This window comes from Protomyctophum parallelum, assembly GCF_964188405.1.
Source record: "Protomyctophum parallelum genome assembly, chromosome: 2".
NCBI lineage: Eukaryota > Metazoa > Chordata > Actinopteri > Myctophiformes > Myctophidae > Protomyctophum > Protomyctophum parallelum.
Genome location: NC_139699.1, coordinates 13653148 through 13668147, shown reverse-complemented (window position 1 = coordinate 13668147; position 15000 = coordinate 13653148). Strand labels below are relative to the sequence as shown.

The 15000-nt window shown below is 47.3% G+C and overlaps 1 protein-coding gene across 1 annotated transcript in view; it reads left to right on the top strand.

Annotated features, from left to right (window-relative positions):
- Nucleotides 1–15000, top strand: part of smyd3 (SET and MYND domain containing 3) — a 40645-nt gene that overhangs the window by 13230 nt on the left and 12415 nt on the right. Inside the window, exons 6-7 of the mRNA XM_083791729.1 lie at nt 13268–13335; nt 14817–14919. Of these exons, the coding sequence (XP_083647855.1) occupies nt 13268–13335; nt 14817–14919 (171 nt within the window). The remainder of the gene's footprint in view (nt 1–13267; nt 13336–14816; nt 14920–15000) is intronic.

The following is a 15000-nucleotide window of genomic DNA, read 5'->3' as shown; positions in this document are numbered from 1 at the left end:
TTCTTTCCCCGTGGGAACAAGGTAAGCAGACAACCCCTGTTCGCATAGGCTGCGTGCGCGCTGCTTCCCTGCAACACACACGGTTGCGTGCTACAAACGGCGACCTGAGCGTCCCGTTTTAGCACCCGTCAAAGTTGAACGGATAGCTCGTTCTCTTTGACAGCTTACGCTGTCTTGTTTTCCCACGAAGGCTGCGCCGCAGTGCTGGTGACGGCAAGCGTTAGCACTACCCGCTCCCAGCACGTGAGTCGACGCTAGTATTATTTGTTTACTACTTACCTATACTACTTATACTTATACTACTTATACTTATAAGTGTACTTATCTACTGCTATATTACTCTGCCTCTCTGAGCGAGTCTTTGCTGGCACTGGCCGGCTATATAGCACCGCCGCGTGCTACAAACGGCGACCTGAGTGTCCCGTTTAGCACCCGTCAAAGTTGAACGGATAGCTCGTTCTCTTTGACAGCTTACGCTGTCTTGTTTTCCCACGAAGGCTGCGCCGCAGTGCTGGTGACGGCAAGCGTTAGCGCTACCCGCTCCCAGCACGTGAGTCGACGCTATTATTATTTGCTTACTACTTATACTTATACTACTTATACTACTTATAAGTGTACTTATTTACTGCTATATTACTCTGCCTCTCTGAATGAGTCTTTGCTGGCACTGGCCAGCTATATAGCACCACCGCGAGGTTACGTCAGTAACCCCGGTTATATGAATTGGCTTGACTGATTTAGTCACTTGTTCTCAAATAGTGTACTTTAATTTCGGCACAGAGCCATTGCCACTTTATAGGTTGGTTTTTCTGAAATTATATATATATAACTATATCATTATATATATATCATATATACTGGTCTCTGCTAGAGCACCCCTTACCTGGCATAGGCGGCGTGCGCGCCCCCTCCCTCCAGCTAAGCGGCCTTTAGCAGCTACAGTAGCCTCTACTGGCACAGGCAGCGTCCGCGCTCCCTTCCTACCAGTTTACGGCTCCACCCCTAGCGACCACTAGCGTCCGCGCTCTGGGCTACATCTGCGGGTTTCCAATGGACGAACCCCGCCACCACCTGTGCACCTCCTGCCAGGCTCCTCTGCGGCCAGAGGATGGGCATGACCTCTGCCCTGGGTGCCTTGGCCCCCAACATCTGAGGGAGGCACTCGGTGACAACCCATGTCACGTGGACGCAGGAGCGTCCAATCTCTCTCGCCGGTAATGAAGGCTAACAAAACCCTCCCCGGACAGAAGGTACGTTATCGTTTAAAGCGGCGCTATCCCCGCTAAACAGACGTTCATATGATATCATATACTTATCATGGCATAACCTCCTGTGTGTGGGTAAAGGCTGCGTTCGCGCCGCCTCCCTGCTCTGCATACGAGGTCTGTTCGACTGTGAACGCTAGCGCTTATTATAAGCGACTATAAGACTTGCCGAAGGATAAGAACACTGTCATATTACCTTCGTTTGTTAAACACGCTACTTTTTAAGCTTTGTTTAGCCCCTGCTGGTGATGGCAAGAGCCTTGCTGGCCAAAGCCATATACCGATATTGGCAGCATTCAAGCTTAACTGCTTTTGCGAATAGCTGTATTGTTGTTGTTATCAGCCCGGTACAGGAGCAGCTTCCTGCGTCCTCCCAGGGTATTGATGTTGCTACCAGTATAGTTTGTAGCAAAATAGTATTAACAGCTACTGGTGTACATAGCCTGTCTGGTTGTTAACCCAGCTGGCCCCCAGTAGTGGGCCTAGCTGAAGCTGCTACCAGTATGTCTGGAGCTCAAAGCTCCATTAACAGTTTTTTGCATATACAGTGGGTGCAACCTGGTTTGTTCCCACAGGTCGGATTAGTGCCCCTGGGTACCTGTAGGTCCTATTAGCCCAGCTGGTCCCCAGCACAGAGTATCTGGCGCTGCTGACAGCGTAGCTCACAGCTGCTACCAGTAGCTTAAAGTTAAAGCTGTTTATGAACAGGCTATAGCTTGTCTTGTTTTTTAGTAGCCTAGCTGGTCTCCAGCATAGCTCTCTAACTGGCGCTGCTACCTGTAGTTGTAGCCCAAGCGCTTATTATACTATTGAAGATAAAAAAGCTATCTGTATATAGCTTGCCTTACTGTTTGTTGGCCCAGCTGGTACAGGGCAGGCAGCGTATGCGCTCCGCTCCTCCAGCATACGGCCAGCTTGATGTTACTTACTACTAATCGTTTGTTAGCTCAAGCATTTATTAACAGCTATTGGTGTATAGCTTGTTATGTTCATTAGCTGCAGCTGATACAGGCAGCGTACGCGCTCCCTTCCTTCAGCAGGTGGCCCCTATCGGTGGAGCTATCGGTTGTAGCCTTTTCTCCAAAACTAGCTTGTGTCGGTTTATTTAACCGAACCTGGCTGGGGTAGGCAGCGGTAGCGCTCCCTCCTCCCAGCATGAATGCGTAGTAGTGCACACGTGACTAGTGTATTGGAAGTGTCTTTTGTTTCGCTCTGGACTAGCAAACATAAATAATAATGCACTGGAGTTTGGATAAGCATCATAGAGCCGTGATAAACGGTCACATAGGAAACACTACAGCTGCTTCATAGCAGCGTCCAAACCTTGACTGAAGGCTACTTTATTATCATAAATTATAAGTAAGCCTCCGCCGGGGGTACAGGTAGCGTAAAGCTCCCCTCCCCCACCGCGACCATGCAGGTCGCACAGTCTATCTAACAGCAACGTTTGTGTGCTGTTTCTATGATGCACTTTACATCTGGTTGAATCTCAAAGTGCTGCAATGAGCATTTGCATAAACGTAAATGCATATTCACATGCTGCGGCAGGTATAGCAGCATTCAGTTTTTCGATTAAGTCATTATATGCCGATCTAAGTTAAAGCATATGGCCAACACCTAGCAAACCAGTAGCGTCCGCGCCCTGGGCTAGTTGGGACTGGTGTGCACCGGCCGGTCCAAAGGAACCGGTGCCACCACAACGGAGAGCACCCACTTTCGTACCTCGAAAGCCTCTGCTGGTACAGACAGCGTATGCGCTCCCTCAAGCATATGGCCAACACCTAGCAACCAGTAGCGTCCGCGCCCTGGGCTAGTTGGGACTTGTGTGCACCGGCCGGTCCAGAGTAACCGGTGCCACCACAATGGAGAGCTCCCACTTTTGTACCTCGTGTGAAGCTCTCCTTCAGCCGTGAGCCGACCTTGGTCCTGCCCCGTGTGCCAGGAGGAAAAGGTCTGACCGCTGACTACAGCAGATCCGAGAGGGCTCAGCTATCTGCAGAGTTGGCCCGCATGAGGGCCATGCTCACTTCAGATAACACCTAGGCACCTCGGAGGGTGCCGAAGCGCCTACCTCTCCGATGCCACAACTGACTCGAGGTTGATGTGCTCTCCCCGACAGCTTAAGCTACGCACTTCCATGACTATGAGGAAGATGCAGAAGGCGGTGCCTCCCAGGCATCAGAGCCGGCCTCCCACTTCTCAGCTCATGCGCATAGCCGTGGAACGCATACTAAAGCAGGCAGTCGGCTCCTCCAAGCGCCTTCTTCTTGCTGTCTTCGCCGTCCCCCACGCCTGTACCTGAGACAGCTACAGGCCTGCCGGGCGAACGATCAGGGCCCTCTCCCATCTCTATACCGATGGTGAAATCCTGGCAGCCCTGCCCTGATTGGGAAAAGTGTCCTGAGACAACCCGTTGCGACGTGACACTTTAATAGATTTGAACGCACAAGGCGATAAGGGCTGGCCTGGGTTACATGCCAGCCACCAAGCCTGTCATTGCATCCCTCATTGTGTTCCCCAACGAGGCCCGGCGGCAGAACGCTAGGTGACCTCGACCCCAGTGCAGGAGCACAGACAACCTGCTCACTGGGGCCTCCCGTTCACACTTAATAGTGGCAACGTTAATACTGGCTCAGTCACCTTTGGTGTGTCACTGGAGGCATTGGCGTCATGTCCTCAGAGCGTGGGCGGCTGATGTCCATCGTATCTCTAGCCCGTCGCCAAGTCGGGTTTTCACAGTCAAGCTTGACTAATGAGCCTAGGCCAACTCTCCGTAGTCTCCCTGAGGAGCCAGGAGCACTAGGTGGTTCAGCCGGGCGAGAATCACCGGAGCGAACCATCCAGGGGGGGAAGACCAGGCTGCAGCTTGCAGGCCTACGACACATCCCGCCTCCCAAAGGGCCGAGCTCCAACATTGATGAAATCATCTTGACTGCCCTCGGAGCTCGCGTATCACCGCCGGCCCACACTAGAGGCCAGCGTGTTCCCTGGCGTCCCACGCAGGGACCTGACTGTGACTGTGACTTTCCGGGCTGTGCAGTGCCTTCTGACGCCAGCCCCCCATATCCGGCGGGTCAAAATGGCCATTATCAGCAACATGACGAGAGCCCTACTATCAGACCAGGAGTGATGTGTCCTCCTGCCCAAGGGCGCAACAGAGGCTGTATATCCTCAGTCACACTAAGGGAAGTCCGATCTACATACTTCCTCGTGACGCAAGACAGACGGGTGTCGACATGTCTTGAATCTGATGGGACCCATATGAAGTTTATGCCAGTCTACTGGGCCGAACACGGCAATGTGCTGGAGCGGCAAGTGGTGCGCTCCGCTCTATAGCACACATTCTCATACTCATGGGACCTTAACCGGGTACTGGACGCCCTGTGCGGGCCTACCTTCGAACCCTTGGCACAGGCAGAGCTGAAGTGGGTGTCATGCAAGACAGCCCTTCTCCTGGCCATTACATTGGCAAAGCGCGTCAGTGAACTGCACGCTCTGTCAGTCAGCGAATCATGTCTGAGGTGGAACGCAGACGGCTCGGGGGTCACGCTGTGGCCAAACATAGCATTCCTCCCGAAGGTGCTGTCGCAGGCTCACCTCAACCGGCCTATCAGGCTGGCTCGATTCAACCCCCCACCTGGGGAGCTGACAGACAAACTGGAGCTGTTGTGCCCAGTCCGGGCCCTGAGAGCCTACATTGAAGCTACTGCACGCATCAGGCGAGCAGAGCAGCTGTTCTTTTGCCATAGTGGTGTGAACAAAGGCGGCGCTCCCTCCAAGCAGCGCCTGTCCCACTGGATTGTAGACACAATCAGCCACGCCTATGAGGCAAGTAACCTCCCCGTACCATCAGGGGTACGGTGCCACTCTACAAGGAGCATTTCCACATCATGGGCTGCCATGAGAGGGGTGCCCTTGGAGGACATTTGTGCCGCCGCCTCATGGGCTTCGGCAGGCACTTTCTCAAGGTACTACAGGGTGAATGTTGCCACTCCCCACCCAGTGGACGTGGCCCTCTTCCCCGAATCCTCCGGTTCTACCCTTTGAGGTCTGTAATCAGGATTCCTCGTGACTTGGCTGGTATAAGTCATTCAGTGCTTAAAGCACCGCCTCTGGCGGTCAGCAGGGACGAAATAGAACGATAGTTACGTATGTAACTACGGTTCTATGAGTCCTGAATGACCGCCAGAGGCACTCTTGTCACTCAGAATCCTCGTGTTCTCGCGAGAAGATTCTGTAGGGACTGAGCCCCGGATGACTGCCGGAAGTTATAGACGACTCCGGGTCATCACGGGGTCAACCGACATTGTTGGTATAAAATACTCGACTGCGCATGCGCGAAGGGACGTATTCAGTGCTTAAAGCACCGCCTCTGGCGGTCATTCAGGACTCATAGAACCGTAGTTACATACGTAACTATCGATCTACAATCTACAAAGATTGTATATCTGCTATTATCAGCATGCAACCTAGCATAAAACTGGATCTCTTGTCCACTAGTCCCTCCCTAACATTTAAGTCTAGTTTTTATTTGTTGACGAAATTTAGTCTTAGTTTTAGTCATCACGTGATACATAGCATTTATTGTGTTCATTGGTTTTTAGCTTCGCTACCGGTTGGGTTTAGGGTTGGGTTAGCTAACCCTAAACCGGTTGGGATTGATGTATTTTCTAATTGAACAACTGACGAGAAACACTTCAAAGTGGAAGGAGTGACGTGTGTGTGTGTGTGTGTGTGTGTGTGTGTGTGTGTGTGTGTGTGTGTGTGTGTGTGTGTGTGTGTGTGTGTGTGTGTGTGTGTGTGTGTGTGTGTGTGTGTGTGTGTGTGTGTGTGCGTGCGTGCGTGCGGTGGAGAGGGAGATGGATGAGGGTAATTTCCATTGGACCAAGCCGTACTTTATCACTATAGCACACGCACACACACACACACACACACACACACGCCCTGAGGAATCGTTTCTCTCTCTAGGAAACGGTGTGTTTTAAATCAAAGAAGATTCCATGTACACACACACACACACACACACACACATACACACACACACACACACACACACACACACACACACACACACACACACACACACACACACACACACACACACACACACACACACACACACACACACACACACAGTCCCTGAGGTTGTAAACAGCAATTATCTTCATTTTTTGTTATTACTCCTCCAGATTATGTCCAAAGATCCCGCAAATCGTTACACAGTATCTCTATAGTCATGTGTTCAAGACGGATCTGTCCGATATTTCATATTCCATCCTAATTGGCTAACATTGGCTTTCAAAGTTTGCGCGTTTGGCCTGTTTTGAACAAAAAGCCTCTAATCATGAACGCAGCATGCAATCTTTGTGCAATCTTTCGCACACTTTCCTACTAGGCTGAGGAATATATCCCACCTTTTTCACATTGGCCTGTTATAGCGCCACCAACAGGGGGATTTTTGAACAAAATGCCTCAAATGATCTAATTGCCATCAAAGGCATTAGAAGAAATGTCATCCTTTTCACATTGGCCTTTTATAGCACCACCAGGAGGCCACAACCTGACCTGCCCTGGTGGAGACCTGTCCTATTATAGCGCCACCAGGAGGCCACAACCTGACCTGGCCTGGTGGAGACCTGTCCTATTATAGCGCCACCAGGAGGCCACAAGCTGACCTGGCCTGGTGGAGACCTGTCCTATTATAGCGCCACCAGGAGGCCACAACCTGACCTGCCCTGGTGGAGACCTGTCCTGTTATAGCGCCACCAGGAGGCCACAACCTGACCTGCCCTGGTGGAGACCTGTCCTATTATAGCGCCACCAGGAGGCCACAACCTGCCCTGGCCTGGTGGAGACCTGTCCTATTATAGCGCCACCAGGAGGCCACAACCTGCCCTGGCCTGGTGGAGACCTGTCCTATTATAGCGCCACCAGGAGGCCACAACCTGCCCTGGCCTGGTGGAGACCTGTGCCCCGAGGGGCACTTTATCTAGTTTGCTTCTGAAGCTGTTTTAGCTGCAGTACCACAATGTCCTGAGGTGGTGGGGGTGCTGATGTGCATTTCTTTTAGGTCCTTTAAATAGTTTTCCTTGTTTTTGTTTTATGAGAGATAAAAGCTATAGAAACACACACACACACACACACACACACACACACACACACACACACACACACACACTCCGTTTTGAACGGATCGATATGCTGGCGCTTCATTTCGGCTCCTCATCTGTCTCTCCCGCAAAATATGAACGCTTTTTGGATCATATATCGTATAAATTAAAACGATCGCAATGTAAGCTAGCAATGTAAGCTAGCAGATTGTTTCCGGTACCAGGGTTTCAGAGTAAAAGCAGCCATGAAGAACATCCGGCACCGATTGTGTTAACATGCACACGCACGCACGCACACGTGCACACACACACACACACACACACACACACACACACACAGAAACAAAGGGGGGGGAGAGAACCAAGGGGTCCACAGAGATTGAGAAACGTATGACTACATTATTAAAGTAGGTATTTAATGTCAAGAGTAGCCATAAAATGTGTGATAGACCATTTTACTATACGCAACTCTCGCTCCTCTCGTGTGTGTGTGTGTGTGTGTGTGTGTGTGTGTGTGTGTGTGTGTGTGTGTGTGTGTGTGTGTGTGTGTGTGTGTGTGTGTGTGTGTGTGTGTGTGTGTGTGTGTGTGTGTGTGTGTGTGTGTGTGTGTGTGTGTGTGTGCGCGCGTGCGTGGTTTTGACCCAGCTGGACATCGTATATAAATGATTCTGTTGTTGGCCACTGGGAGTAAACAGAATGAGGTTGTTATGAGGTTATGTTGAGCTTGTGTGTGTGTGTGTGTGTGAGTGTGAGTGTGTGTGTGTGAGTGTGAGTGTGTGCCAACACCACAAAAGCACTTTTTCGCCTTGATTGGTCATCACCATGGAACCAATCACCATTCATGATGTCATCACCATCCACACACACACACACACACACACACACACACACACACACACACACACACACACACACACACACACTTAGCCCTAGGCTGTGTAATAGAACCGGATATTGTTTCCTGGTCTCTAGTGTGTGTGTGTGTGTGTGTGTGTGTGTGTGTAGGGACTGTACTTCTGTGTTAACCACATTTTCATATTTCCATTTCATTTAACAAAGATGTTTGGGTGCGTTTATGAACAACAGATATAACGACAGTTACTGATATTCTATCGGACTGATCAGTGTCATCATATCCTAGAATAGTATTAAGGGCTGGACCTCTGTTGTCACTCATGTCATCATGACTCAGCCGTAACCATATAAGGAGTTCCCAATGCCGCTACGCCCAAATATGGAGTGTGTTTTCTAACCTCAGGCAGGGCTCCAGCGTGTGACCTATTAGGTCGCATATGCGACCTATTAGGTCGCATATGCGACTTAATTTCTTATGGTGATACTTAAAATGTAATGAGGTCGCACCGGTGATACTTGGAAATGTGCGAAAAAAAGAAAGAAAAACGATCCGTTTATTTATTTATTTTTACTCCGTCTCAACACTGAGGCATGGGCGCCGGGCGGCTATTAGTAGTGCAATAATAAAGTATTACTTTCTTTTGGCTCAATCGAATCCCCTCTCTTTCTCTCTCTCTCTCTTTCTCTCTCTCTCTCTCTCTCTCTCTCTGCCTGCCTGCAAAGTCAATGCAAAGACGATAATTGCGCAAACAGGCGCAGCGCGACCTGCCGCGGTACAAACTGGACGAACCGAGGAGAATATATATTCAGGTCTGAACGCAGTTTATCCGACACAAATTAACTAATCTTTCTCAGCTGTACAATTTCACTGGAGCGCAGCGCGCATATCTAACTGCATGATGATAAGTCATGATCTACACAGACAGCCGACTCCCGACCATAGACTGTAAGCTCCCGACCCAAACAATAAGTGAGGAGGTAAACTTGTTGTTTGATTAAACATATAATGTGCCGCGAAAAATAGCTTCCGAAGCTTGTTATGTTTGCATCGAGGAGGTAGCCTGTGTCCATACATGATGATCGGCCAACAAAAGACATTAATCTCCCTCCCAGTGAGTGAAGAGCGCTGATGCCTGATTTATTCTTCGTCGTACAAAGTGTGTGCTGAAAATGGCTGATCTACAAGCTCACAACGCGTTTGTGTTGGGTTCAAACCATCTACAGTGTTTTGAAGTATAACCAGGTAGGTTGCTGTTTTTTACACAGTGACCTTTGTAGGGGGTTTTATGATTCAAACCTTTAATGGTGGAAACCACTACATAAATAAATGGCGCCCTATGTGGGGGCATGATAAGATCATGTAATAATACCACGCTATACAAAGAAAAAAATGGTGCTACCTAATTTCTGGTGGTGCTACCAAATGAAGAGGTAGGTGGCACCAGTGCTACCTGTGAAAACGTTAGTCTGGAGCCCTGACCTCAGGTGTGTTGTCACACCATCATCACTCAGCCATATATGGGCATAAAAGAGGCGACGCCATATATACTGATGACATCAGTGATCTCCATTAGTGCCGGGATTCCTTCAAAATAGAAGCTCGAGGTGCCTGGAAGAGATGGCGGCTTTTACTCTGTAAAGCGGGGAAAAAACAGACATATCTTTGCTTATACCTTTCTCTCGTTTCAATATTATCTCTCGATCATCGCTGGCGTTCATATTTTTGAACGAGAGGCAGGTGAGAAGTCAGAGATGAAGATCTTAGTACTGTATATCTACTGTATATCCAGCTGATCAAACCCACATACTGTATGAGGTGGAACTGTCAAGTGAACTGTCAAGTTTTCCCAGGATGCACCTCTCTAATTGAGCCCTGCTGCTCACATTCACGCATAACGAGTTCACTAACGACTTTGTACACACTTCTGTTCCCCTCCCTATCTCCTCCCTCCATCACTCCATCCCTCCTGCATCCCTTTATCCCTCCATCCCTCCATCCCTCCCTATCCTCTCCCTCCATCCCTCCCTATCTTCTCCCTCCATCCCTCCCTATCTTCTCCTCCATCCTCCTTAGTTCATCTATCTGCTGATTTTATCTCCTGCTCCTCCTCCTCTTTCTCCCCCATCAGTCTTATCCTCTTCTGCTGCACCCCCCCCCCCCCTCTCTCTCTCTCTCTCTCTCTCCACCTCCTCTGAAGTGGTTTGGTATGGAAGCTGTCACACTGCTTCACAGAGACACTTCAGTGAGGCGTGTGTGTGTGCGTGCGTGCGTGCGTGTGTGCGTGCGTGCGTGCGACTATCTATTTTGTATTCCACAGAAGTTTGCTCTCGTATCAGTGCTGTCACATCTTGGTCTCCTCTCCTCCGGAATGTGAATACTGTGTACACTGTACACATATTAATGTCTATACTGTCTATGTATTCATACACATATTAATGTCTATGTATTCATACACATATTAATGTCTATGTATTCATACACATATTAATGTCTATGTATTCATACACATATTAATGTCTATGTATTCATACACATATTAATGTCTATGTATTCATACACATATTAATGTCTATGTATTCATACACTCGCTGTGTATGAATCACTTTGACACATTTTGGAAAGTCATTTCAGGAGAGTTGCTCATTTAAAAGACTGTCATTTACAAGAGTAAAATGAGAATGTGCACATTTGTTTCAAACCTATTTCATGGTATACTAAGCTATATAACTAAGCTATATTTATATGCTGCTAAACCTGAAGTGTACGGGCAAAATACATAATTACATAATACATAATACATAAAAGTGCCCATAATTGGTAAATGGTAAATGGTGCATTTATATAGCGCCTTTACATAGATTGTGCATTACATTCAACCATTCACACACACATTCACACACCTTTACATAGACTGTGCATTACATTCACCCATTCACACACACACATTCATACACCTTTACATAGACTGTGCATTACATTCACACACACACATTCACACACCTTTACATAGATTGTGCATTACATTCACACACACACACACACACATTCACACACCTTTACATAGATTGTGCATTACATTCACCCATTCACACACACATAAACACACCTTTACATATATTGTGCATTACATTCACCCATTCACACACCTTTACATAGATTGTGCATTACATTCACACACATTCACACACCTTTTCATAGATTGTGCATTACATTCACCCATTCACACACACATTCACACACCTTTACATAGATTGTGCATTACATTCACCCATTCACACACACATTCACACACCTTTACATAGATTGTGCATTACATTCACCCATTCACACACACACACACACACACACACACACACACACACACACACACACACACACACACACACACACACACACACACATTCACACACCTTTACATAGATTGTGCATTACATTCACCCATTCACACACCTTTACATAGATTGTGCATTACATTCACACACACATTCACACACCTTTTCATAGATTGTGCATTACATTCACCCATTCACACACACACATTCACACACCTTCACATAGATTGTGCATTACATTCACCCATTCACACACACACACATTCACACACCTTTACATAGATTGCGCATTACATTCACCCATTCTCACACACACACACACACACACACACACACACACACACACACACACACACACACACACACACACACACACACACACACACACACACACACACACACACACACACACACACACACACATTCACACACCTTTACAGAGATTTAGCATTACATTCACCCATTCACACACACATTCACACACCTTTACATAGATTGTGCATTACATTCACACACACATTCACACACCTTTACATAGATTGTGCATTACATTCACCCATTCACACACACACACACACACACACACACACACACACACACACACACACACAAACACACACACACACACACACACACACACACACACACACACACACACACACACACACACACACACACACACACACACACACATTCACACACCTTTACAGAGATTGTGCATTACATTCACCCATTCACACACACATTCATACACCTTTACATAGATTGTGCATTACATTCACCCATACATTCACACACCTTTACATAGATTGTGCATTACATTCACCCATTCACACACCTTTACATAGATTGTGCATTACATTCACCCATTCACACACACATTCATACACCGATTGCGGCATAAGCCATTCAAGGCACCAACCAGCACATCAGGAGCAATTTGGGGTTCAGTGTCTTGCCCAAGGACACATGTAGCCAGGAGGAGCTGACCCATGGATCATTGTATCTGACCTTCACATTGTCTATTTCTAGGTGCATCTGACCTTCACCTTGTCTATTTCTAGGTGTATCTGACCTTCACATTGTCTATTTCTAGGTGTATCTGACCTTCACATTGTCTATTTCTAGGTGCATCTGACCTTCCCCTTGTATATTTCTAGGTGTATCTGACCTTCACATTGTCTATTTCTAGGTTTATCTGACCTTCACATTGTCTATTTCTAGGTGTATCTGACCTTCACATTGTCTATTTCTAGGTGTATCTGACCTTCACATTGTCTATTTCTAGGTGTATCTGACCTTCACCTTGTCTATTTCTAGGTGTATCTGACCTTCACCTTGTCTATTTCTAGGTGTATCTGACCTTCACATTGTCTATTTCTAGGTGTATCTGACCTTCACATTGTCTATTTCTAGGTGTATCTGACCTTCACCTTGTCTATTTCTAGGTGTATCTGACCTTCACCTTGTCTATTTCTAGGTGTATCTGACCTTCACCTTGTCTATTTCTAGGTGTATCTGACCTTCACCTTGTCTATTTCTAGGTGTATCTGACCTTCACCTTGTCTATTTCTAGGTGTATCTGACCTTCACATTGTCTATTTCTAGGTGTATCTGACCTTCACCTTGTCTATTTCTAGGTGTATCTGACCTTCACATTGTCTATTTCTAGGTGTGTCTGACCTTCACATTGTCTATTTCTAGGTAACCTGTAACTGTTTCACCATCAGCGATGGAGAACTACAGGAGATTGGTGTGGGACTGTACCCCAGGTAACACACACACACACACACACACACACACACACACACACACACACACACACACACACACGCATGCACGCACGCACGCATGCATGCACGCACACACGCTAGTCACATTCTCTCTTGGACAGAAGGAACAGCTCCTGTGAAATAATTTATCCTCTGAAAACATTTCATTAAACATTAATAAACACTGAGGTAGAACTGAGTGTTCTACCTCATCCTACACACTCTCTCTCTCTCTCCCCCTCTCTCTCACACACACACACAATTTGATTGACAGTTCATGGTGCGCACCGTCCTGCTCGTAGGTCGCACATGCACGGACACGCGGATCTATGAGGATGCTGTTGTTGAGCGCAGCAGTTGTTGTATCAGGTGCCACATGTCCAATTTACCATTCGCCTTAGTCTTGAATCCACACACACACACACACACACACACACACACACACACACACACACACACACACGGCTTGGTGGTATGCTCTGTAATCCCTGTATTGTGTCCCAGTGTGAATGCAAAGGGATTTGGCCTGTCACTGAACATGTTGTTAGCATGGATACACACACACACACACACACACACACACACACACACACTGCAGGCATGCAGGGAGTATATCTGGCTGAGGTTGAGATGTCAGATGGTCACAGAGGCTTAACCAAACCATGAGCGAGCGTGTGTGTGTGTGCGTGCCCGTGTGTGTGGGCGTGCGATCTGTCTGTTAACTGATGTTTTGGGTTGCCTGTTTTTGAGAAACACCTCTAGATGCAAGATGGAGATTTGTTACATGATACATCCCATAGTCAGGAAATACAGTCATCCCATAGTCAGGAAATACTGTACAGTACCCCCTATTTCTCTCTCACTGTAACAGTTAGTTTGTGTGTGTGTGTGTGTGTGTGTGTGTGTGTGTGTGTGTGTGTGTGTGTGTGTGTGTGTGTGTGTGTGTGTGTGTGTGTGTGTGTGTGTGTGTGTGTGTGTGTGTGTGTGTGTGTGTGTGTGTGTGTGTGTGTGTGTGTGTGTGTGTGCGTGCGTGCGTGCGCGCACACGCGCGCGTGTTGTTAATTCATCCAATTAGTATGCTAATTAGGTACTCACCACACACACACACACACACACGCATACTAAGCATACAAACATTTTCATATTTGCAAACATGCATAATGGCAGCAAAAACTGACACGCACACTTGATTGTTGTTGAATATGATATAAATTGTAGATGATAAAGGTGATAAGATGATAAATAATAACAGATACATTATAACTTGTTCTACCCCACGGTGACAGTAGCATAGATATGATTAATCTCAACATGAATATGGTGATTAACGACATTAATAATTTAACGTGACTATTGGCTATGATAGAAATGATAAATGTTAGCATATCTGATGTAATAAACATGTGACAATAATTTGAATATGACAGAAATTATAAATAGTAATAGAGCTCTATTTGTCATGTTGTCTGTCTGTCTCACAGTCTGTCTCTGTTGAATCACGACTGTCGACCAAACTGTGTGATGATGTTTGCGGCGACCAAACTCTACCTCAGAGCCATTAAAGACATTGCACCCGAAGAAGAGGTAAAGTGTGTGTGTGTGTGTGTGTGTGTGTGTGTGTGTGTGTGCACGTGTGCGTGCGTGTGTGTGCATGTTAACACAATC